General features: G+C 30.0%; 3 protein-coding genes across 4 annotated transcripts; 2 read left to right on the top strand and 1 right to left on the bottom strand.

Moving 5' to 3' along the window:
- Positions 1-216: 216 nt before the first annotated feature.
- Positions 217-952, top strand: LOC105110796 (G-type lectin S-receptor-like serine/threonine-protein kinase At1g11330). The gene is made up of 2 exons (XM_011005959.1): positions 217-395; positions 504-952. Exons 1-2 carry the CDS (start codon positions 228-230, stop codon positions 810-812), a joined length of 477 nt encoding a protein of 158 aa, XP_011004261.1. The 5' UTR covers positions 217-227; the 3' UTR covers positions 813-952.
- A 9,698-nt stretch (positions 953-10,650) lies between these two features.
- LOC105110794 (G-type lectin S-receptor-like serine/threonine-protein kinase At1g11330) lies at positions 10,651-14,158 on the bottom strand. Of its 2 annotated transcripts, XM_011005956.1 has the most exons (7): positions 12,752-14,156; positions 12,479-12,586; positions 12,195-12,406; positions 11,907-12,117; positions 11,519-11,756; positions 11,276-11,426; positions 10,651-11,167 (listed from the first exon to the last, which is right to left on the bottom strand). In XM_011005956.1, exons 1-7 carry the CDS (start codon positions 14,034-14,036, stop codon positions 10,877-10,879), a joined length of 2,496 nt encoding a protein of 831 aa, XP_011004258.1. In that variant the 5' UTR covers positions 14,037-14,156; the 3' UTR covers positions 10,651-10,876. The 2 variants fall into 2 exon arrangements, with proteins under 2 accessions (XP_011004258.1, XP_011004259.1); XM_011005957.1 differs by lacking the exon at positions 11,276-11,426 and having other exon boundaries at positions 11,086-11,167; positions 12,752-14,158.
- Positions 14,159-24,499: 10,341 nt separating this feature from the next.
- On the top strand, positions 24,500-25,113 carry LOC105110795 (calcium-binding protein PBP1-like). Its single transcript, XM_011005958.1, has one exon. The coding sequence runs from the start codon at positions 24,519-24,521 to the stop codon at positions 25,014-25,016; it is 498 nt and encodes a 165-aa protein (XP_011004260.1). The 5' UTR covers positions 24,500-24,518; the 3' UTR covers positions 25,017-25,113.
- Positions 25,114-27,238: the final 2,125 nt, after the last annotated feature.

Genomic DNA, 27,238 nt, shown 5'->3' with positions numbered 1-27,238 from the left:
GAAAATCAGAGATTCTTTGAAATAATTTTTGAATAATTTTTTTTTTATTTTTTTGGCAAAATTCACTATTCACGTGAAATATATAATTCACGTGAACAGTGAAATAGCATTTCACTGTTCAAATGAATTATGTTTCACTTGAACAGTAAAATGCGAGGAAATGATGTAGGCACAGCGACGTTTTTACAGAATCACGTTATTATCTAAAACATGTCTCTCATATTTCAATGTTGCTGATGTGCAGTGGCTATATATCCCCTGAATATGCAATGGAAGGTAGATTTTCTGAGAAATCAGATGTCTACAGCTTTGGAGTTTTGTTGTTAGAGATTGTAAGCGGGAGAAGAAATACTAGTTTCTATGGGAATGAGCAAGCTTTGAGTCTTTTAGGATTTGTATGTCCATAAAACTCAACGCGGCAGTCATATGTAATGCTTGGATTTCATTTCTGACAACATTTAAATTGCTATTTTCTTATTTGTGCTACTACTTTCACTTCGCAGGCATGGAAACTGTGGAATGAAGGCAACATTTCAGCTCTAGTAGATCCAGCAATATCTGATCCGAGTTCGCAGGTGGAAATATTTAGATGCATACATGTAGGCCTATTGTGTGTTCAAGAATTCCCAGAAGATAGGCCAACAGCTTCTACTGTCGTTTCAATGCTGAATAGTGAAATTTCTTATCTTGCAACTCCAAAGCAGCCGCCATTTGCTGAAAGGAAACACCACTTCAATGAAGAAAGACCCCATCAAAACGAAGAAAAGTGTTCCATCAATTACGTGACAGTCACAGTTGTTGATGGCAGATAATGAGTTCCCGTCACGATTATTTTTCTTGTAACATGTACTGGTAGACAATGGATTTTCAAAGCTAAAATGTGCAAATGCTAAATATTTTTTATACTTCCATTCTATTAAACCTAGTATGGCCTTACAAGTTGATCTGATAAGCTACTGATTCAAAGCTCGGTCTGGATTAGGTTTTATTTTGAAGGTATAAACCCAGCTCTATTTTTATTTTTTTTAAATTAGTTTTTATTGTATTTTAAAAACAAAAGCAATTTCATTTTGAATTAACTTCAATTAAACTAGCAAACCTGGAAGTTGAGCCTTGGAGGACCCTGTAATCTGCTCAACATTTTTAAGTTGTTCAGCTGGATAGTGAGAGGTAGACCATGTTAAAATGCTAAAATTTAATTTAGCAGGATTTTGGTTTCCGTAATTTAAGATTTTCCAACATCAGTCCTATAGTTTGCAAGAATTCCAATATAACCTCATGTCGATAATTGTTGATGAAATTAAGCTAACAATAAGCACATTTGCACATCACCTTTTGCAGTTCTTTTGTTTCTAAGATCCTTTTTTGGGATATTATTGCATGAAGAAGAGTTGGGAAGAAAAGGACAAGAGAAAAAACATGAAAAGTGAGACAAAAGGATGGAAAAATGGGCACTTCATTTGATCCCGTTAGCTATTTACGGGTCAGAGATCGAATTGGAAGTCTTTTGAAACAACATGTTAATATTAGAAAACTTTTAAACCATAGGGACCAAATTGAAACATTAAGGGATCTAAAATACAGTTGATCTTTTATTTTCACGGAGGAAACATTCTGACTGGGTTAGTAACACTCGTTGTTCAACTCAAGGTTAAGGGTCATGCTGATGAGTTTCTGAAGATTCATTACATACATTACCATTTGAGTAAATTAATTATAAATTAGTCCCTCTAGTCTTAGTTACTGTTTGAGATTGCTACACAAAGTATTTTTTTTGTTTAAAAACTTATTAATATTTTTATTTTGATATAAAAACATTAAAATAATAAAATAAAACACTAAAAAATATTAATTTAAAGTTAAAAAATAATAAATTTAAAAAAAATAGTCCAACGGCACTCCGAAGCTATACTTTACAAAATTAACTAAGTAGTTCTTTCAATTTTAAAAGTTAATCAATTAGTTTCTTAACTAGTGTTGATTATGTTTAATTTAATATTACTTTATTCCAAAAAAATATTTTATTTTCTCATCAATCTTATCATATTATTTACCTATTTGTTGGTTTTTTTTCAACTTCTTAAAACAAAAAACTAATATGAAATTGAAAAATAACATGAAATAGATGAAAGGGTATAATTAATCAGTACTATTTGAAACTGAAAAACATATCAATTTATAATTTATTCTAATTGGAATACCAAATAACATGGGAGGAAAAAGTAATACATAGATACACATCTCCACTACACTTGTAACATGGTTAGATGAAGAAAAGTAAAGTAAAAAATAACCATGAACACAATGACTAGGACGTGAACAAAATAATAGCAAAAATGTTAGGCAGATGGTGGCTTTATATATATATATAGCACTCTTGTACTGTGTGCTAATTTTGTCATGTCTCAACGCTCCATTACTGGTATGAAAAGGGAATTGTGAAGGATATCTAGCTAGGGTTACTAATGGCCTGAAAATTAATATATATGTTATTGATACCTTCAGGAAATAATAATGGCACAGTGCTATAAAATGGTGAATAATTGAAATATCTTTTTCGTAAAAGGGCTGATTCTACTTTATCGAAATTTTCCAGGTCAGGGAAAATGAGTTAAAAGTGGTCAAATCTTGATTAAATAAAGCATCAAACACCAAATTCTCAGAGGAATAGTATAGAAATCGATGATGTTTTAAGCACTTACATAAGCCCATTACATTTACAAGCACAAAATAACCAAACAAAATCTCATATAATTCCTTACAAAATCCCTAAACCAGCTAAAACAAAACAAATGCCCCAATTGTTTATCAATCTAATTTAAAAATCACAAAAACAAAAATAAAAATAAAAACAAAAGCATTTAGGATTTAGGATTTTGTTGTTATTGTTATTGAACAAGTGATACCCAAGAGAAACTAGAGATACTGGGATCATCTACTGTGTTTGGATACTGTACTTGTATGTGGTCCTTATAGAGGAGATCAAAAAAGGAAAAACAAACATATAATTCAGTTATCTATCATTAATCTTATTAACTAAATCCCTTTACTACATATTTAGTTACAATTAAGACCCTCCATCCATAACAATGCTAGAGTTGCTTTTTTGTCACGTGCATGACTTAGTCCTCAATTTGTATAACAAAACAAAATGTTTTAGTAAATTACTAGAACTGGCCACGTAATTTGCTATGGAGTTGGATTATTTTTTTGTAAAACAATTATGTCTAAGTATTGCAAGATGTTTTTCTTATAAAAAAATCCATGAATTGAATTATTGGTCCAACTCTGTTAAATAACTTAGTTTTAGTTTAACTAAAAGATAAAAAATAAACAATGATAATAAATGAACCAAATTAAAAAAAATGAAGAAGCAATCACTATAACTTGAAAAAAATATTTTTTTTCAAATTGAAAAAAAAAATTATAGCTCAATTATTAGTCAATTTAATATGAAATGAACAAAAAACCCAAGTCTACCCAAGCGTAAGATTTAAATTTTTTGACCAAGTCTAAGTTAGCCAAGAACCTAGCCTAACCTATATATATATATACACGAGAGAGAGAGAGAGAGGGAGACTAAATGTTGTTTCTTTTTTTCTTTTTTTTTCTCTTTTCTTTTTCTTTCCCCTTTTTCTTCTCTTATCATGACTTTTCTCTCAAAATACCAAGAGATTTAGCTTTCTTTAGACTTAAGCTTTTGAATTTTAAAAAGGATTGAAAAAGCAAGTATTATGACTACCATGTTTGTTAAGTATTATGATTTTGTTTTCGACTGGGAATTTGATAGTTGATGAATTAAGAAAGTGTTTTACCGTTTTAAGATGTTTAATATATATTAATTTGATATATAGACGATTTAAAGGATTTATTTTGTGTATTAAAGTGTTAATTGGACTGGACCAAACTAGGTTAATGTCCAGATTATGGGTTTGTTGAGGAATAAAATATTTATTACTTTTGAGTTTTGTAGATTCTTGACTGGTAGGTCAGGATTTTGAAAATCTCGACCACCCAATTGACTGGTTGGGCTAAATCGGTCAACTAGTTCATATGTTATAGTCTTCTGACTGGTTGATTTGTATAATGGTCACCCAGTTGGTTAATCTAGTCCAATGATTGACCTTATAATGACGGTTAATCGAGTTTGTTAAGTTCAATCAATTTTGAATATATTAAAAATCGATCAAGTGAATCAATTCAACTTTATTATTATGATTTGGTCTCTAACTTTAGGGTTTTAGTCTTTCATGTTATGTTATTATGAGTTATTTTTTGTTGTTTTTCATATCCGTTATAGGTTTTGTTAATGTTCCTCCTAGCGAGCTTTAGTAATCTTTGGTTTTGCATTTGTTTATTTGCTCTGTTTTCAGTTGAATGGGATAATTTCTATTATATATATAGATATGAAATTATAAATATTATTGCTATTGTTGATTATATAAGGCTGATCAGTTGTTGTTTTTATTATATTTTCTTCTTAAATACTCATCATATACTTGTTTGATTTAAACATGATTCGTATGTCCTTTATATTTATTCAATTGCGACCATGCTTGCATTATGAATCTTGATAATAAACATGAACTCTATATTAATTTTGTTTGTTGAGCTCATGATTCTTCTTACCACATTTAAGCGGCTATAAGAAACTCTAGACTAAAGAAGGGTAGTTATTTACTTCATACTAATGAAAAGTAGTTAATTTATGTACATATTATATTTTATTTTCTAATTGGTGAGTAGGGTATTAGTACTATTTGCACATATATATTCCCTAATTGAAGAATATGATATTACTAATATGACATGTAATTCTAACATGTATACTTCTTTTACATACCATTTAATATAATACCTTTAATATAAATATCTTGTTCGGTACTTGATTTATGCAATCATATTCACTTATCTTAAAATGTATATTAGCTTGTATCATAGTTATCACCTTTCACTAAATGTTTGGACTCACCCTTTCATTTACATTTTTCAGGTCTTTAGTTTAATTTCAGTACCAAGATCTTCTAATTGTGTTCTTTTTATTTTTTGAGTCGGTATGCCTCGTTTGTTCCTTAAGGCCATTAGTTTAAATTTTATTAGTTATTCATAGATACCCCACAAAATGATTTTAATTATATTTTCAATTCGTTTTGGATTATTTATCAAAGAGATGGATTTTAATTTATTTATTGAATTTCTTTATTTTGGATATTTTATTTTATGCTGCGCTATTTTATAATTTTTATGATATCAAATATGTAAGTTATGAGGCTTAGAGTAGGTGAAGCACCTTGAGGTACTGCATTTGCATTATTGGTCGGTCATGGGATGGGGAATTCTTTCGTGACATAATTAATTGAACTTTTTTTCATGTTCTATTTTTCTCAAGATTTAAAATATTTTTAGCAAGAGTATTTTAAAATTTGTTTTAACATAACTCTTATTTCCCATTATAAAACTTAGAATTTACTACGGATTTGGCTGTGTCCAAAATAGTGTTATTTCCTTAAAGAAAATCAAAGCAATCAAGCATTGAATTAACTTGGATTAAACTAGTAAACCTAGCCTTTTGTAAGGTAAAACCCCAACCAATTTTGATAATTATGATACAAAGGCCAAAACTAAAATTCATCATGTTTATTGAGGACTAATATGGTATAGTCAAGGTATTTGAAGTGTCCATGTAGACAATCTTCTTGTCAATGTTGTACAACATGTGCAAATGTTTGATTTTGGTGATAGCTTACTAACCGTAACGCATAGAAATTCATGTATTAGAGGCTAAATTTACTCTCACTATTACATTCATGTCTTTTTATGGGTTGCATACTACTGCACTAGGAAAAGATATCATAATGATTCTAACAACAAAGTGAAAAAGGAATTTTCGACCATCGAAAGACATTGTATTTATTGTTAGATAGCAATAAGCATCTCATACGTACATGCTGGCACATGTATTGATATTCAATTCAATTTTCTATTCAATAAATATTTTACATTATTTATTTAACATCCACTATATATTTTGTTTCTTAATCATTCTTAATTTTAGAAAAATCAAATTTCATTTAATTTCTAATCATTTTTTTCTCTTACAAATTGGACACCAAGCCAGTAGTCAATATGAACACATGTCATGCATAAACGTGAAAACAAATTAGTGCTAATAAATCAATGATGGAGAGTCTTTATTATATCTTTGCCCATCCAAGCGTTGAAACTCCATTTCAACCGTATAAAAAATATCAATGCTAAACTAATGATGCTTCTAAGTGATAAAACGCGGTTGAATCAGTCAAATCGAATTAGTAGTGGAGTGACCAAGTGTGTGATTAGCCTCGTTCTTTTCACATTAGTCCTCTCTTTTCTATAAAAATATTCAAATTGTACTTGTGATAGTCGTGCCCTTAAACTGTTTATCACATTTATATTTTCAAAAAATTTCCTCTGAACTTGCAAGTTTTTATAGGCTTTTGAGTATTCAATTCAAAATTTCTCGCCTCTTTGGATGTTTTTTCATCAAGCTTTATAGTATACTAGTGATAGGAGCCACTAGCCCTCCTTCATGCATGCATCACATTAGTGTTTATCAAGATTTTCTCACTTTTGAAATTCTAAATATGGTTTTGAGTGTCTTAATTTCTAAATTTCCAACTGATTTGACACAAAAAATGTAGCTTGAAATTTGTGCAAGGGATGTGCACTATGATGTGTTGAAAGTAAATAGGTAGGAAAAGACTATAAAGTCCTTAAAAACTTAGATGTAAAAATAAATAAATGAAGTAATTGAACAAAAAGTTCATAAATATAAATATTAAAGAAAAAGAGGGAGAGATAAGCAATTAAGAGTGAAAAACTAAGAGAAGAGAAGAAAAGAGAAAGAAGAAGAAGAGAAAAGAGGGAAAGATAAAAGAAAGAGAAGAGAGTTTGAGAAAATAAGTTTAAAGGTAAGATTTAAGTTTTAAAATGTATAAATGTATGTTTTTTGAGCCTTAAACTTCTGTTTTGATAAATGTTAGGTTTTGAAGATTGTATTTTGGGTTGATTGATGAATTAATTTGAATGTTATAGAATTGATTATTATGGGTAATTGATTATTTAACTAATTATAGAAGATTGTAGGTAAATATGATGATTTTGAGTTATGATTTGTGTAAATGATGAATTTTAAGTTAGAAATCTGAAAAGAACACTAGGTTTTCTGTTGAAATTCTGGATTTGAGGTTGAAGATGATAAAATTTCAGTTTGATCCCTCAATTTGTGAAAATTACAGTTTAGTACCTAAACTTCAAAAAAATTACATATTGGTCCCTGGAGCATATTCCAAGATTCTGGACAGAATAAATATGAGTTATGGGCAAAATTCCATCATAGTTATGAAATTTTAACACTTTCAATTTGGTCCTCCAATTTGACAAGAATTACAATTTGACCCTAAAAATTTAGAAAAATTCCAGAATGGTCCCTAGAGAATAATTAGAGATTCTAGACAGAAATGAGGATTAATTATGGACATAATTCCACTATATTCATGAATTTATAATATTTTTAGTTTGGTCCTCCAATTAGAAAAAAATTATAATTTGGCCCTAAAAATATGATAAATTTCAAAATGGTCCCTAGCTGTAATATTAGATTTTTTAGATTGGTTTGATAAATAATTTATGATTATTTAGTAAATTATTACCAATTTTATTATTTGTTTTATTATGAATTAGATTTCAAAAAAACCATTTAATTTTGGGTTTTTGAAAGAATAACTAGTTTAGTCTAAAAACATGTAGGGTTATGGAATATACCCTTAGATAAGTATATTAAATAGGTTATATGTTCTTTTGAGTTATTCTTGAATATATCTTATTTGTATTCAAATAATTTTGATATTCTACCGGCGGGATATCAGTAGAATTTCTTTCAGTATCTATTTTTGAATGCTATTGCTTTTGAGTTAAATGAGTGGATAATTTTTCATATGCATGAGAAATATTATAGATATTTGATTTGTTAATATGAATTTGATCATGTTTCTTGATAATATATATGTTGATTATTATCTTTATTATGATAAAGTATGATCAATTGTTGAATTTGAATTCTTGATATGAACCAATATATATTTTAAATTGGCTTCTGAATTGATAGTTTCTTATTTGATTAATGTCATGAGTTGAATTTTAAGATATGAATATATCTATTTGATTATGATTATAAACTTATGATATACCAGTCAGAATATCATGCTAACAAGGTAGTGTTAGTCTTTGTGCATATTATATCTGAACCCTAATTGGTTGGGGGAGTCACTAACCTGTGTAGACTAATCATCCAACAGTACAGAGTCTCATGCTTATTGCATTTTGATTTTCTAATGAGCTTTACTTTATCCGGTGTAGACTGATCATCCGACAGTACAGAGCCCATGCTTATTACATTTTGATTTTCTAACGAGCTTTATCTTATGATATTCTTGTTATGACATATTTGATAACCCTTCCTATAAAAACCTAAAGTCATATATATATATATATATATATATATATATATATATATATTTCATTATTGTATTACCTCGTGTGTGTATATTGAAAATTATCTACTCAATGAGTTGTTGAACTCACCCTTTTAGTATTTGCCCTTTTCAGGCTTATAGCTTAATAGCATGTCATTTTTATTGGACCTTCAGAACCTGCTTTTTTGGTTGTAATTTGTATAGTTTCCTTTATGTCTAGTTAGTGCTCCAAAACTATGAAATTATATTAACTCTTGTATTAAAATAATTAAAGTATATTATAAAGTTAGTTTGTTATTAATATTGGATTGAACTCTAATTGAGCTGTTTAAAGGATAAGATTATATATAGATTTAGATTTATATAAATATGGAACCTTGAAGAGGAACTTTGAGTATGTGCCGGTTATGGATTCGAAAATTAATTCGTGACATATATCCATTAAAAAAATAATGCCAAAATCATCTTTCAAAATTAAAATGATATTTGGGACATTCCATATAGGTAGCTATGCCAAAATAATCATATTTTGGACTTGAAATGGATGTCATCATCAAGTCATGGAGAGGATACAGAGAAGATAAGACTGGTGAGTGTTCATTCTCCATGTTAATAGAAACTATGCTCTGTTCTGGTTATACAATGTTGAATATATGAACAACAATTTAATAGATAATTTTAATTTTTATGGTCTGTTGGTTTTTGTTTCACATCCATTCATATTATTACCAATAGGTTAAAGGTTTGATAGTGATGACTTGAAAAGAGAATTTTTATTATTTTAACTAATTTTATAGATTTTAAAGTTAACGACTATATAAACCTTTAGTTATTCAAATGTTTGTGATACTCGAATTAGTAATTTTTATAGAGCAAATCTAAAATTTAATAAGATAAATAAACCTAAAATTTTGATTATACTACTTTTTGTTTTGGCTGGTGGATTGATGCACTAGTGTGGACGGTAAGAAATAATAATAGTATTTTTTTTCCTACATAAACTAGTTTGAGCAAGAACTTAATCATGGGATATTAGTCTTTTTGTTTTATTATTCCATGATAAGAGTGTTTTTTCAATTAATTTATACAACAGTATTCCATGAGGTCATTTTAAGAACTGATTTTTATATGAGTTTTGTATATTCAAAGAAATTTAATAAAAAAATAAATATTAACCATAAATTGTAAGTCTTTAAAGTCAAATAAGGAGACATAATTTGTCTATCTCTTAAGATTAATTTTCTCATGAAATTAGTACTAGACTAGCTATTAATGTGTTTTCCTCTTTTTATCGATGAATAAATTTCTCTAGTTATATGACTTAGATACTTGAGACTTTTTTTTTATGAAAATGATGATACACATTAATAATTAAAAAAACAAAAAGATTTTTTTTAGAACACATTTGAGTTCTTAGGTTTATGGGACCTAGCTATTATTAAGTTTCATATTAGAATTATAATACACGATTTTCTTGAAATTTTTTTCTTGTTATTTATCATTTTTTCCCACAAAAAATGATTCAATTGATAGGTATTCAAAAAATTGATAAGTGGTTTAGAAGAAGAAAAGAGAAGCATGGCTTATTACTCTTCGTCTTCTTCTTCTTCAGTTCACTGACAGGTCGGCCCCGGCTTAAGTAATGGTCACATGAAATTATGGAGGGACCAAATGTGTGATTATTGCTTATTTACTGAGGCAGGAAGATTCCTTGCAAGCCATCGATATTTCCTTTGTTTCATTGATGGACTTCAACTTGAGAAAAAATCAAATTTGGCAACAGTACTTTGTCACAGTCCGGATTTTGAGACCAGCAAGCAACGTAGAAGCTATTTATTAAAAACATCACTCTGACGCTAAACTTAGGACATGCATATCATAAAATAAATATATAAAAAAATTATTTATAATCTTTTAAATATTGCTAAAAACCAATAAAACTGGAAAACGCAAGCCCTAAACCCATGTGTTACAGCCAAAAATTAGATTAATCATAACACCAGGCCTGAACCCATGTGCTACAGCCAACTCGGGGCCAATGTCCTGATTAGTGGCAGCATAGAAATATACTGATCATAACTCCAAGCCTCTCCATCATCTCAAATTGAAGGGGAAAAAAGTGCATGATAACATGGGATTTTATCTAGCCATTTGTGATCAATAACTATGGCTATCAATCAACATACAGAAGAGAAGAGAGAAAGCAACTAGTTTTGGCTACAATGGCATATTGACATCAGACGTTCTAATTCCTTCACTGGTATTTTAAGTGTCGGATTCAGAAGCCTGCTGACATGCTAATATGCTACTAGTATACCTCTAGATTTACATGTAACAGAAAAATATCGCCTCAAACTCGTTCCCTATCGCCCTCCAATAACAGTAATTGTTATGTCATTAGAACATATCGTTTGTCTCCATTGAAGGGAGCCCATATCGAAACCTAGTGCAGGTTTCTTGGGAGCAGGAAGATCCACAATTTCGCTATGAAGCATTGAAATGATTGTAGGCACAGCTGGCCTATCTCTTGCAAACTCTTGAACGCACAAAAGACCTACATGAATGCTTCTATAAATTTCATCTTGAAAACATGGATCAGATAGTACTCGATCTGCTAGAGCTGAAAGTTTGCCTTCAGTCCACAATTTCCATGCCTGAAAAGTAAAAGAAGAAAAGGGCAAGTAAGAATTTTGCCTGTTTAACCTTACGGTTGGGAAAATTGGAGCTTTGCGCTACAGAGGTACTGAGTTGGATGGACATACAAATCCCAAGAAACTCAAATCCTTCTCATTGTCGTAAAAACTACTGTTTCTTCTACCACTTATTATCTCTAACAGCAAAACTCCAAAGCTATAGACATCGGATTTCTCTGAAAAACGCCCTTCCATTGCATACTCAGGGGCCATATAGCCACTGCATGTTTTCACAAAGCATGGAAAACATTTCTGAGCTCAAAAAGCAATACATTGCAATGATTATAACTGGAAAACGCAATGTGTACTTACTAGGTTCCAACAACCCTTGTCGTTTTGGCTTGATCTTCACTGCCTCCAAAACTCCTGGCCATTCCGAAGTCTGATATTTTAGCATTAAGTTCTTGATCCAGCAGAATATTACTTGCCTTCAGATCCCTATGAATAATTCTTAGTCTAGAATCTCTGTGAAGATACAGGAGACCTCGACAAACTCCTTCGATAATATTGAAGCGCTTCTTCCAGTCTAGAAGTTCGTGCTTGGCTGAATCTGAATAAATTGCATGCAAATGTAAAATAAAAACATGAATATATGAATCAAACTGACTTGACAAATCAAAGAATCAGCTTCTAAGTGTATTAAACTGAATGTTGCTTGATGCTACAGCTACAGATGTATAGAAAGGGCAACGGTTCTAACCAAACAGAAATGCATCCAAGCTTTTATTTGGCATGTACTCGTAGACCAACATCTTTTCTTCACCTTCAACGCAGTAAGCTAGGAGTTTCACAAGATTTCGGTGTTGGAGTTTGGATATCACAGAAACCTCATTCATAAATTCTTCAAGCCCTTGCTGAGATGCTCTAGAAAGTCTCTTCACAGCTATTTCCTGCCCATCTGGTAATTTCCCCTGGAAAGTCCATTAAACAAGTAAACTACCTATTCGGTTTAACTAACAATAGAACTCCAATAGAGTAGAAAATTTACCCTGTATACTGGACCAAAACCTCCCTCTCCAAGCTTGTTGGATATTTCAAAGCTATTCGTTGCATTTTCCAACTCCTGTAAACTGAATACAGCTGGTAGTTCCTGGAGTTTAACTTTGCCCCCACTGTTCCTGATCATATTTCCATCCGAAGGTGGTCGACATGGCTCCTCGCTTTTGGATAACGATATCTCCTTGCTCTTCCTCTTCCTTTCTGATTAAGATACAGAGTGTAAGCATGATTGAAATTGCAAAACTCCATAAGCTAATACTGAAAAGTTTTTACCTCCATGTTTAACCATCCACCTCCATGAAAGAAATGCACAGGTTGAAAAGGCAATTGTTCCGAAAATCACTGTTATACTGATAACTATCTTCACGCTTTTCTTTTTATCTGCAAATAAAATTGCTACTTTTATTTGACAAAACAAACGACTCGAGGGGATCTGCTGCAACTTCTAACATGAATACTGGCACACAAAACATTAGCAGTAGCACGAAAGAAGAAAATATGAAGCATTATTTTTAATGAAAATCAAAGAGAAAATGAAACAATTACCAAGTTCTGAATATGCTAAGCGAAGGTAAAGATCTGCCCCACCAACGGAAAACTTCTGTATATCAATTAAGCTTCTGGTCCACAACATGCAGCCAATACCCTTGTAATATGAAAAAGCTATACAGGAACGATTACTTAAGCATTCGTTTCTGCATTCTAGTTCTGAATACAGAGATGACCACTCTGCAAAGTCTGGTACTTTGATCATCTCAAGCTTCAAGAACCCATCTGCTGGGTTCACTTCTCTTATATTTTGTGTTTCTGTGCATTCTAGTGGTGTCCTCCTAACGCAACCACTTGTCCAGTTTCCTTTATTCCATTCATCTGGATTTTTTGGAGCAAACCCTCTCAAACAGCTGCAGATTGGTGAATTCATTGCATTACAGCTTCCAAATGCTCCACACTTCCCATAAATGTCACACTCTGTTTCTGGCCTATTCCAGATATAGAGCCAATCCTGGTTCTCCACTTTCCAGGATCTTTCTATCAATGAACCATCAGAACGCAAAACAAAATTGCTAGTAGGCTGATTTACATAAGTGAAGCTTAGAGACACGGCTCCATCTGCAGTTTTTGCAAGGTTAAATCCATCCAGATAAACAGATTTCATCTCAGGAATACCAATAAAGATCTGACCATTCCATGGACCACTCCGCCAATATGGACTCTTATAGTTCCACACAAATACTTCGGGAATTCTTAAGGGATCCATGGAAACAGAGAAGCGTCCGACGGATGGATCAGAAGGGCTTATCCATGATGTTAGTACTGTCGACTCGCCAGTTCTTGCATTAGCACTAAGTCTCATATTTGGCAAGAGTGTATTACAAGGCTGCTGAAAACTCTCCCATAAGACATTTCCATTGTTTTTACCGAGCAAGACAAGGTTTCCCTCATCTGTAAGCTGTGCTCTTGAGTCTTTAACTCCAACTAAAACATTTGATGACCAAAGAATCTCTTGCTGACCATTCAAAACTACAAGATTTCCATCCTGGAATATTTTCAGGACCCCAGATGAATCATTGAGTGGCTTGTTTCTATTAGCTACCCATACTAAATTCACTGTAGGCATAGCATTGTACCATATTCCAACATAACGATTTGTGGAATTAACAGGACTGAAAAATCCAAGTTTGAAGATGTTGCTAGCAGATACTATAGCTTCAGGATCTTTGATAAACTGAGATGATGTAATGATATCTACAGCAACCCCAAAATCGAAACAGAAAAGGAGCAGGAAGAGAAGAAGAAGAACTGCTACAAATTTGCAGGAGACAAACCCCATATCTTGTCTATCACGTGCCCTTGACGAGAGTGAAATAGTTTAGATCAATACCGAATGACTTATCAAATGAACGCCCACCACGGAATTAATTGAACTTTTCTTCGTGTCCTATTTTTCTCAAGATGGAAAATATTCAGTCCAAGAGTATTTTTAAATTTGTTTTAACATAATTCTTATTTCTCACTATCAAACTCAGAATATACTATGAATGTAAGCTTGACTTTTCTTCTTTTATTTTTGTGGAATATGATAGTTTCATTGAATCAGATCAAAATATATAGTTATTTTCAAAATTCACCAGCTATAATTTTTCTTATGTAGCTTTCAAAAATTAGACCGTTGTTGCATTATGTATCAAGAAACGTATCGAATCACCATAAATCAATCTTAGAATCTGCATCACTAAACTTCACAGATCAAAGATCTCATATTTATATAAACTAATTTTTTAAAAATTAATATGTATGATTATTAAATTTTTATTCAATTTTTTTTATTAAATTAGGGGTGAAAATAAAAATACTGATAAACAAAACAATAAAAATAATCGGAACCAGATTTAGAAGAAAGAGAGATTCAATTTATTTATTTATGAATTTGCATTTATTAATAGTACTACTAATAAATTAAAGAAAATGTGAAATGTGCATTACAATAGCCTGCTATATACTATTAAACTTTCTGTTTTTAATGGTGGTCATCATTTTGTTTTCTTTTAATTTTCATCCTTTCATGTTATATGTGTTGGGATTTGTTTCTCTTTGCATACTCTCGCATATACAAAATGTCTGAGAAATTAAATTCTTATGTTTAATTAAAGATTAGTTTATAATAAAATCAAATTTAAAATTATAAATAAAAAAATAAATTGAAATAACAATTACAGAATAAGGAAATAAAATACTTTTTTTAACGTGGCGAACTTCCCAGTTGGTTCCTATAATTTTAAACTTTTACATTTCAGTCTTAAATTTTATTTATTTTATATTTTAGTCCATGATATATTAAAAAGGAGAAACAAAATTGCTTAAAAATAAGAAGAATAAAGAAAGGTTATTGCCACATCCTGTCCAAGGAAAAAGACAATCCTGGAGTTAATGGGTTTGCATTGCAAAGGAAAGTTTTATGGAGGAGTATTGGAACTTTAATCCTGCTATATATATATATATATATAGGCGCTCAGCTAGGTTTTTTCTTTCGGTTTAATTTTGGATTTTGAGATTGATTAAAAGATTTTATTGGGTTAAAAATGAGTTTATTTATATTTTTAAAATGTTTTTTAAATGTTTTTTGGGTGAAAAAAGTTAGAAATTATATTTTTGAGATCTCAAAACTTAGACAATAATGTTTTAGTCATCAAAGTTGTCCAAAGAATGCACAAATAGAACAAGTCATTTACCTAGGATGATGTGTTGTTTTTATTTTAAAAAAAAAAAAGAATTTTAGTATTTTATTAAAAAAAAAAAGTCAAGCACACCTAGGTATTTTAATTTGGGCCAGACATGGGATCCATCCTTCCAAACTCATGCCCTTGGCCTCAATTTAAATGGCACTTCAGTTTTTTCCTTAAATATTTTTAAAATAAAATGCATTATAAATAAAATTATTAAATTAATATTTACAAATAATCCAATTGTTCTATTATTCAAATATGGTTATAATGTTTTATGGTTATATTAACGATCACTTCCTGCAATATTATATCAAAACTGAATATGCAACTATTTTATAAAAAGTACATTTTAATATTTAATATATATATATATATACATTATTTTTTATTATAAATTTTTTTATAATTTTATGAAGTTCATTATTCTTTTATTTATTTCTACAATCATGATCAAATTATCAAGTCATGATTATTTTTTTAATTGAAATTTGTTTTTCATATCATGATATATTTTTATTTAAAAAACAAATTTCATCAAAACAAAAAATAAATAAATGAATAAAGTAAGAGAGTTTTGATCGAAGAGATACAATTTTTTTTCCTCTTTAATTCAAATCATTAAAATTTTTAAGAATATTTATTTTAGTTTTCTTTAATTTTTATTCAAAAAACATGTTACTAATAAAACAAAATATACATGTTTAATTAAAAAAATGAATAGAAAAAAAATTTCTAATAAAATATATTTTTCAAAAATTTAAATTTTTTTATTTCTTACAAATATCTATTATCATTGTTATAAAACAAATTTTTTTTTTTTTTTGAAAACTGTCAAATAGTTTATACTAGGATGACTTGGCACCTGTAAAGAGTACAGTTGCGAGAATAAGTATCAAAGTAACACCAATCACTCATTTCAACTTATCATGTCTCACAAGATTATTACACATTGAAGAGTTAATTTGAAATCGACAAGCTAACTGAGTGAACTCTTGTAAGTAAGCTTCTGTCTTCGCTGGTGCGTTTCATCGAACAGTTGGAGGGTTTCTATATAGCTTCATGATCTTTGATAAACTGAGATGATGTAATGATATCTACAGAAACCCCAAATTTCAAACTGACAAGAAGCAGCAAGAGAAGATCTATTGCAATTTTACAGCTGCCAAATTCCATTTCTTATCAATTTGCTTGTTCCTTGATGAGACTGGAAGACTTGTCCATGATTGTCTACCATGGAGACATAAACCGTGCTCCTCATATTCGTTGAATTTCCCTAACTTGAAAAGTATTGCTACTAGGAGCTCTTCTTCATATTTAACTTTTGTCGGTTCTCAATGGCAGAAACTAGTATGGTTTCAAGACTTTGGCCCTATTGTTTAATTAGAATGACTCTTGATTAATTTATAAAACTTGTAACATCAACGGACATGGTCAGGAAATTGTCTATGATCAGTAAAGTCAATAAACAAATAAACAAATAAAATGAAAATGATGTATCTTCTTACCTCTAGTTTAGAGATATGATGATCAGTAAAGTCTTCTTCCTGTTAACTTCTAGCCCATCTGCCAATTTTCCCTTGAGTCAAGAGAAACAACAGCCAGATAACCACTTATTCCATTATCCTCAACATTGTACAAGACGACACGGTCAGGAAGACAAAAGGTTTCCAGGTTGTAAAAACTTCCTGTAATCCTGTTGGCAGGAAATTATTCCCTATGTTGGACATTAGTCATCCAGGAGCTGATGGAAATTGTAACTTTCTGATAATCTGTCATTCGATAAACACTTTCTAGTTTCTGTATTAAAGCTCCATTAAAACTAGAAAATGCAACACAAACAAACACACAGGAACTGTAAAGTTCCATTAAACATCGGGTGATTATTCTTCAGTGTTGTGAAAGGACATGCAGTTGATAAAGACATAAACAACGCCCTTTTTTTCCCGTTGAGTATAGAAATATTTTATCCCAGAATACAGGATCATCACAGTAGCAGAGAAGTAACTACATCATGACCTCAATCTAACGGCCTTTAAGTTCTGAAACTGTGACATTGTTAAATCAGATACTTCTGAGTTTCCACCAGACAAAATACAACCTCTACAGGAACAACTTTCAACCAAAGCATTGGCTCTTAGCAGTCATCTTTCTTTTCATGAAACTTGACCAATCATCAGAAAAGTCCGGCTCTTTTGTTCACAAAAAAATTCTAAAAGCAGTAACAGATATAGATACTTCTTTTCCAGTGGTAGGTGATAAACCTATCTTCTGTTCCAATTTCATCGCCATTTTTTCTCTCTTTTTTCCCCTAATAGGTAGTGTTTGGCATGTGCATATATGATTAAAAAAAATAAAAATTCTTTAGTTCCTTCCCATATCCAAATTTCTACCTAGCTTCCCCCATAAGTTTGTTCCTGAGTCCTGACCTATCCAATCCCATGTAATCCTTTCTTCTTAGCAAAAGTACCTGTTTGCTAGCTTATTTGATTCAATCATTTGAAGCAACTTGAAAAGAAAACGCATTTCTATTTTATAACTCAAGACTGTAGTCTCTCCTAATGACCCTATGTTGTTGTTGTTCAGAAAGATTCTCAAGAGGTTAAGAATTGGAGAATCTCTATGCATATGGAACCGAACATTCAGTTTTTCAGATCCGACAACCCCACTTCAGAATTTTGCGATCTATCTAGCTTTGCAGGAAAGTCAACGCAACAAGGACAATGGTTGTTCTTTATTTATTTTGTTTGTTGATTAGTCGTTCTGAATTTCCAGTTTAGTGACATGACATGTATTATTTCTTGTACCGTTTTGTCAAATTGCATGTGTATGGCAAGGCAGTAAATGATATATCATTTGCCCTGAACAAAGAGAATGGTATGAATAAGCACTAGAATATGTAATTTTAATGCTTTACCGTTTTCTTAATCGTCAAGAAACTGTCTTTGCCTATTGGATCACCAGCGTCATTGACTTCCCGTTATCAGTGTAATGTAAATATATACACGTAGTAAAAATAATAAATTTAAATATTATTTAAAATTTTAAAACTGTTATTAAATAAATTTAGAATTATTTAAAGTTATACGAAGATAATTACTTATATATTATACATATTTTTTACTTTAAATATTTACTTTAAAATTAAATTTTTGTCAACCATAAGATGTTTAGATATTCGACCTTTAAAGATAAACTATATAAATAACTAATGAGAAATCTCATGAACTCTTTTAAAAAAGAGAGATTGTTATACTTTAGAGTGCTAGTTTTTTTTGTGTTTTATACTATATTTTTCTTATTTTTTTTCAAAAATAAAAGACATAACACACTATTTATAGAAAAACCAAAAAACTCTTATAAATAGAAAAATATCAATTTCCTGCTGAATAATATCACATATATTATTTTAGAATAATTTTATAAATTTATTCAATCAAGTTTTTACTTGATTTTTTGAGGTCTCTAATTGCAATCTCTTTTATTAATTAAATTATAGTTCTCAATTTCTAAAATTTATTCACAATCAAGTTATACATGATTAATCATTCATTTTAATTTTTGACTGATAATTCTTATGTGTGTGACCCATTAGGTTCTCTAATAAGTTGATTCAAATCTTAAATAAAATAAGATTAAATAAATTAAATGGTTTAATTTATTATTAATTTAACAATTAATTGATTTATATTTGAAAATCAAGTACAATATTTAGTAATATATTATAATTACTCAGATATTAAGAAAGTCAAATGATTTGACTTAATCTTTAAGTAACTATTTCTTAATGTAATTATTATTACTTCATCATGAATGTTTTGATTTAGACATTATAGCATGAAATATGTCTATTTTATCAAATTATGTTAGTTCTCAACATTATAGTTATTGATTCTTTAAATAAGATTTTAAAACTCTTTTTAAAACTCATTTCTTTTTATCCAATGTGATGTTTTGAAAAGAAAAAAAAAAGAATTAATAGGAAAAGACAACAATGTTCTTAAAGGATATTGTAGTATTTGAACAAAGAACTTGATATATATATATATATAAAAGAAAAAAAAACTAAAAAGAAAAAAGAAAGAGAGAAATCTAAAATTAGAGAGAGAAAATAGGAAAGAGAGAGAGGAAGGAGAAGAATGTAGAGAGAAGAAGATGAAAGGAAAAAGGATTTGAGAAACTAAGTTTTTAAGGTAAAGGTTATGCTTTAATGTGTACAATTATGGTTCTTAGTTTTGATGTTTGACCTTTTTAATGTTTAAGGTTTGAAGTTGTATTTTAGGAGATTAATTGATGAATTGATTATATATGATTGATTAATTGAATATAATGTGATGTGTTGAATTTTTATAGGTTGATTATGTTAGGGTTTTAAGGTTATTGGTTGAGATTTTGGATATGTTGTCTTAGGTGAAATTGGTTTAGGATTCTTGACCAATCAATCAACCAGTTGGATTGAACCGATAAACCGATTGATATGTTGGGCTGCGGTTGATTGGTTGGGTCGACTGGTATACCAATTGATTGTACAATAAGATATAATCATTTTTTAAGGTTCATCAGTTTAATATAAAGTTAGGATCAATAAGGTGGATTGATTTCAGTTTACAATTACATTTTAGTTTCTAAACATATAGGGTTATAGGTTACACCCTGAGTTAAGTGCATTATATATATTTGTATGTTTTTTTAATTGTTTTTTAGTATGTCTTCTTTTTTATTAAGATAATCGTAATGTTCTACTTTCTAGATATTAGTGAGATTTTCTTTGAGATTTGCTTTTATGTTCTTTTCGCTTTTGAGTCAGATGAGTAAATAATATTTCATAAACATGAGAAATAGTATAAATATTTGAATTGTAAAAATAAAATGAATCATGCTTTTTGGTAGTGTGTGTGTATGTTATCTTTTGATGTGATAAAAGATGATCATTTGTTGAATCTAGTTCTAGATATGAGATATGTGTATGATTGATTTGATAACTTTTTATTTAATTGATGCAATGAGTTGAGCCTTGAGATATAATCCTATTTATTTGATTATGGTATGAACTTTTGGTATATCAGTTAGAATAATTATGATAATAATATAATATTAATCTTTGTGTACATCGTATTTCAACCTTAATTGATTAATGAAGTTACCAATCTGTGGTGACTGATTATCCTATAGTCCAAAGCCATATGGTTATTTCATTTTAATTTTCTAACAAGATTTATCTAATGATATTCCTTGTTATGGTCTGTTTGTAAAACTTTCTTGTAAAAGCCTAAAGTCAAATTTATATATGTTTTTATTTGTCTAGATACCTCATATATATATATATATATATATATTAAATGTTATCTACTACTGAGTTATTGAACTCATCCTCTCATTATTTATTATTTTCAGAATTATAATTTAGTTAACAAGTCAATTTTGTATATAAAATTGATTGTATAATTTAGGTATTCAAAAACTATTAAACAATATTATTTGGTTTTAAAAAAGAGGATTTTTCTATTATAAAGTCATTAGATAACAAAGCAATTCCTAAAAACTAGATGAAATATTTAATTGAAAATTTTGAAAAACTATTTGATATAATTGAAAAAATCCTACATTGTATTATCGAGAAAAAGTGTAATCATCTAAAACTTAGATTATTGTCTCTAAAATATTACCAGATCAAATTAATTTTTTTTTAAATGCATGGTAAAAGAAAGTGTTGCTAATATTTTTTATAGGATGACTTGATAAGTCTAAAAAACCATAAATAATTATAAAAAAATAAAAAAAGCATACCTTACAAAATCAAATGTAAATGAAATAGAGGAAAGTTTATTCACGGGAATACCATAAAAAATAAAATAAAATAAATCATAAAGATTAATTTAAAAAAATTTAAAAATTTTAAAAATAGACAAGAAATTTTAAAAAAATTAAAAAAAATTCCAAGATACCTTTTAATTTTTTTTTTTTAAATAACGAGAGAGATATAGGAAGCTTGAGTTGAGCAAAATTAATAAACTTTAAGCATAACTTGCTAGGCTATTTTATCGACAAAATTTATTTCATCGATTATCCCACCTACCGAGAGTGAAAATTGGGATAATCGATGGAAAACAGGACTTGATCGGGTCCAAACATCATGGATATCAGCTGCAATTAGAGACTTTTCAGCCTATTATTAGAGGTCCATCATGACCATGGAGAGGCCCGATATTAGGTCTACACTATTCCGGGCCATTCTCTTACTCTGATTATAGTAGTGGATCATAGAGGATTAGTATAGGTGTTAACATGGCATGGAAGTAATGGCCTATGCAAGGACTCCTCCTTGGAAGCCAAACTTGAAATCTCATTTTTTTTAAATGATGTTTATTAATTAGAAAGTATTTTTTTAAGTGATTTTTAAAAAGGTAGATAATTTTTTTATATTTAATAATATTATAAAAATAAATTAAAAAATAATTTTCAATGTTTGGATATATTATAAAATAAGATGTAAAATAATTTATTAATTTTTTTTTAAGTTTGTATAACATATATATATATATATATATATATATATAGAACATTAAATATAAATATTTGACCAAATGTAATAGAAGAAGAACGAGATATAAAAACATAGCTAGGAAGCCGACTCTCTCTCTGCTTTTGCTGACGCTAGTTCATCTATAATTTCTTTTTATTTTTATTTTTGATTTTATTCTTTCTTTATCCCCGCTAGTTTTGATATGTTTTATATATATTTATTTTGATTTTTGATTTTTTTTTATCTTTATCCCCACTCATTTCAATATGCTGGTAAATCAAACGTTTTTTTTTTCAAAGAAATTTGTCATTTATTAGAACTAAATCTTGATTGGATTAATCATGTTGTTACAGGTCAATTTAATTCAATTTTTTTTCAATAAATTAAATTAGATTAATTATTTTTTGATACAAACCGGTTCAAATCTAGGATCAGTCTCAAGTTGAACTTTCAGATTGGTTTGGTTTGAATTTTATAACTATGTGTGTTTCAACTTGTAACGTAACATTACCTGCCAACTCAACTTCACTCACAGAAGTTCAAGCCTTTATTGTCTTAATCTTAAAGCATGAAGGATTAAAATTAGAAAATCAAAAGATAAGAAATCTGAATTAACTTTAACCAGTATTTTAGGCGTCTAACAACCAATTCGCCAATGTTTAATTGGATTGTTTGTCTTTTGTTTTTTTTCGCCCCCTGTACGTTTGATTGACCTATCCCAGATTCGTTTCCAGCCTCCCCCAGTAGTTCTTAAGAAGTACCTGTCACTGCATAAGCTGTAAAGATGATACTCAAGCCATCTTCACAGAAGCAACGGGCATTTTGGAGTTGTTGTCGCTACCTTGCTGGCGACTCCTTCACTACACAGCTTAAAGATATGGAGACGTCGAAAACCCAACTTCAGAGAAGGAACGCCCTTTTTTGGCATTGTTCTTGCTACTTGTCATTTTCCTTCTGCAAGCTACTAAAAAATCTAACAAGTCCACTGCATGTCAGGCTCACTACGCCATGTCTTTCCTCTCTTGGAATTTATAAAAAATACCTGAAGCTTACCGATCACTACCCTATAAATGTCAAAATATGTGCTACCCATTGATTATTTCCATGTAATGTTGACAGAAAAATGAAAGGTTTGGGTGGGAAATTAAATTCTCAAAACCGCAATTAGCAAAAAATCCCCATCATGGAACCAATCCAACTAGAGTACAGTGAAAGGTCGAATGAATCGGTGATTGGTCATGTTATTGTTTTTTAATGTTTTTGCCCTATTGTAATAACAAATTTAATTATTTTCTTTGTAATTTCTCAAGATTGACAATTTTTTTTTTTAAGTTATGATGCCAGTTGTAAAATGTTTTTGTTATTTACAATACAATCACAGTATTTGAGCATTTTTTTAATTGTAAAAAATTTAACCTGACTCATGATTTTACTATTTATATAATACACACAAATAGATGTGTGTGTATATATTATCTACTATATAAAAATAAATAACTTTTTTCATTTAAATCTAGAAAATACACAAATTATCATTTCATACATTGCTACTTTATTTTCTAAAATTTAACTTAAAATTTATTTGATAATGTTTAAAATCATTTAAATAAGAGATTTAATTTTAATTAATGGGTAAGTTAATGTGAAAATATTTTTTATTATTGAATAATAACAGCAGCAATAATAAACAGTTGTGGTAATTTCCTAAAATTTGGAGTATATAGAATAAACCCCCCAAAATTCCTTTATCATTGATTGGTCAGTCCTCTAAATGAGGACGTCAGGACGTGATGCCATGAAAACTTCAATTATATATGTTTGTGGAGCAGGTCTAAAAAAAAAACTATATTGAAGACTTTTATCAACACAAAGAATCAATCAATCGCTTACATAGCAAGTAAAATATTGATATATATTATACCAGTCATCACCTGCCACGCACATCAATAATAAGTTTTTAATTACGTATTACATTTTCAATTTTACAAACTTTTTATATATTTGTTAATTATCACATCAAAGATCTAGCTAGATAGACTAAAAATAAAAGTTAAAAAAGTAAAATATTAACATGATACCATTCATCACCTGCCACATTAATAATGAGATTTGTAATAGAGTATATATAGAGTATTTAAGAGTATAATAATGAATAATTTTTAATATATTTATCATTGAAAATATATTAAAATAATATATATATTTCTTAAATATTCGTCCTTGCATACGTGTCTCCATCCATTGTTTCCTAGCAAAAGCAAACCCCTTCGAATCTTCACCATTGGCGCCGTGGGGTCAAAACAAATAATACAAAAAAACAAAAAAGAACTGTTTCATAATGCTAATTGCGTGGCGTTTTTCGTAAATAATCCTGAGCAAGACAAGTTGAACTTGTGGGAAGGAAAATGCGCATGACCGAAAATTAAAGTGGGCACCTTCCCATGCAACTTCGAGGAAGGAGAACAATTTCATGGCAGAAATGACCACGGATCATACGCTGCAAAAAGCCGGTGAGAACAACCTTCCTTCACATCTAACCTCTATTATCTGTACTTTCTTTGTCATTAACATGCATCCACTGATCTTTCCTCGAATAATTCTTTTCCTTTGCACCCAACCCTTTATAATATTCTCTTTACAAGCTATAAATATGGACCCTCGCCCCAGTCCCATTTCCATTGTAACAACTTGTAGAGTTTCTCCATCTTATCTTGGCTTCGAATTAATGGCGTCGCGAAGTGGGATTGTGTTTGAGGATTTCTTTCCTTCCATGGTGGATAAGTTGGGAGCTGAAGGGTTTATGAAGGAGCTGTCTAATGGATTTCAGTTGTTGGTGGATGAAGATAAGGGTTTGATCACCTTTGAGAGCTTGAAGAGGAATTCAAAATTGCTTGGATACCAAGATATGACTGATGATGAAGCAAGGTGCATGCTGAGAGAAGGTGATTTAGATGGAGATGGAGCTTTGAATGAGATGGAGTTTTGTACCCTTATGTTTAGGTTGAGTCCTGGCTTGATGATGAATTCAAGAAAATGGCTGGTAGAGGCCATTGTTAGTGAGGTGTAGGGCCTTTTTCTTATCATTTTTCTTCTTCTTTCTTTCTAAATATCTTGTAGCTTTCATTTAACGTTTTGCAATCCACCCATTTTATTTCTCTCTTCCATTTTCAGTATATACTCCATCTACTACAATCTGGCTTGGGCTCCTGTTTGATCAGGTCAACATTTTGGGTTCTAAATTGCCATAGCGTGAAGACTCCATTGATTTTAACTGTATGTATATAAACACATAACCTAATAGTTCATTTCCTAGAATATTTCAGAAGGAAAAAACACAAGAATCACTGAGAAAGGAATCTAGCTAGCTAAATTGTGGAGTCCTTTTAAGCCGACTTATAGGTCCAAAGAATTGCTGGGCAAGCTGGGCCGAAGTATATTAGGCCAGCTTACAAGTTCAATGAGCTAATTAATAAGATGGGTTTTCTTATCAGCTCAGCAGAACTTATTTCTACGGAAAAAAGAAAAAAGAAAAAGAAAAAGAAATTTAAGGATCAAACTAAAAGATTTTAAAACTTCAGTGTGAAGCCCTCCATCCCTAAATACATGCTGTAGTTGGCCCAGCTCCATGGATGATGGTTCTTCATCCCGTATTCAAATGACTTGTTTTGTATTTAAATGTATTTTCCAGCAAATTAAATTATCTAAATTAAAGTATTATATGCACTAATATATCAAATTATTATACTTTTATATTGGATATTTACATATTCCAATATATTATTTCTCATATACAAGAACACTATTCTCCACCTAAAAATTATACCTGTTTTATCAACAAATAAATTTTATTAATCAGTTTTTCACAATGTAGTTAAATATAATTAAAAAAATATCAATAAAATGCTTTTCAAAAGAACAATTTCCAGCAAACAAACAAGTTTTTAGTGCTCTGCATAGAAATAAAAGGTGTATCCAAGATCTCTACATGTGAATTGATGTTCTTCATGTCCTTTTCTTAAGTGATGGATACCTTATCCTTTAGGTATCACTCAGAATCATTTCACTTGTGACTTCTACAAAATTAGTTATATATTATATTCCTTTATTATTTCATTTTTTTGTTTACTCTTTTTTTATTGTGCTAATCCCGCCCCTGGTTGAATCTAACACCTAGTGATCTGTTGTTAATTTTAAACCATTTGAATTTTAAATTATGTTCGAAAATAAAGATGGCCCTAGGACGTAACTCAATTTCAAAATCCAGAAATATCATTACAGATGCCTAACAATTTGTCTCAGTACGTTTTCATTCTATCCATCAAGATCAGCATACAAACAAAATACATCAAATCTGTCTAAAAACAATAATATGTGGAAATTTCCCAATTTTCCAAAGAAAACTTAATTTGATTTTTTTTCTAATTTAAAAAAAAATCAAAAGCAGGTTTTAAATATGAACAGCTGCAAGTTGCTGTGCACCATGTGTTCTGTTTTTTTGGCCGAGAAAGGGCTAAATAACAAGAAACTTGTATAAAAGCAGAACGTGCACGTAGAAAATATCTATCTTAATCTACTCCCAACTCCAAACAGAGAGGAAAGAAATGAAAAAGTGTGAGCTCTGTGATTCTTTAGCACAAATGCACTGTGAATCGGATCAAGCTATCCTGTGTTCAGCCTGTGATGCATATGTTCACAGTGCAAATTTTCTTGCTGCAAAACATTCAAGAACGCTTCTTTGCCATGTTTGTCAAGCTCACACGCCCTGGATTGGCGCCGGACCAATGTTAGGTGCTACTCTTTCGGTTTGCAACAGCTGCATAAACAACTCGAGTTGTACTGATGGAAAAGGCAGTGAGAATGATCAAATCGCCAATAATGATGATGAGATAATTGCGAACATGATGAAAACGATGGTGGTGGTTAAGACGGCGATGAAGACGATAAAGAAAATCAAGTAGTTCCATGGTTTTCTTTATGCCGCCCCCGCCAGTTTGACTTCTTCTAATGATATTAGTGAAGAATGCTATCGATCCTTCATATGTGTGTGTATTTAAATTTGACGTGGAATATTTTGCAGATGTGTTTATGGATTAGTTAAACAAGGCAAAGATCGTCAAGAAGTCTCTACGCGTCAAATGCGATTTTAACAAAAATAAACATAACTTTAGATATAGTTGAGATTTAACAAGGAGGTTCTATAGAACTTTTTTCCTATGGAGTTAGCCTAATAGAGCCAGACAAGGTCGAGAAAACTCTAAAGTTAGACCTATAAAATGTTTCTGATTTTTT

This window comes from Populus euphratica, unplaced genomic scaffold (genome assembly GCF_000495115.2).
Source record: "Populus euphratica unplaced genomic scaffold, PopEup_1.0 scaffold379.1, whole genome shotgun sequence".
In the NCBI taxonomy this organism is placed as follows: Eukaryota; Viridiplantae; Streptophyta; class Magnoliopsida; order Malpighiales; family Salicaceae; genus Populus; species Populus euphratica.
Note: the sequence above shows the minus strand (reverse complement) of the source record. Positions and strands in the feature narration are given on the sequence as shown.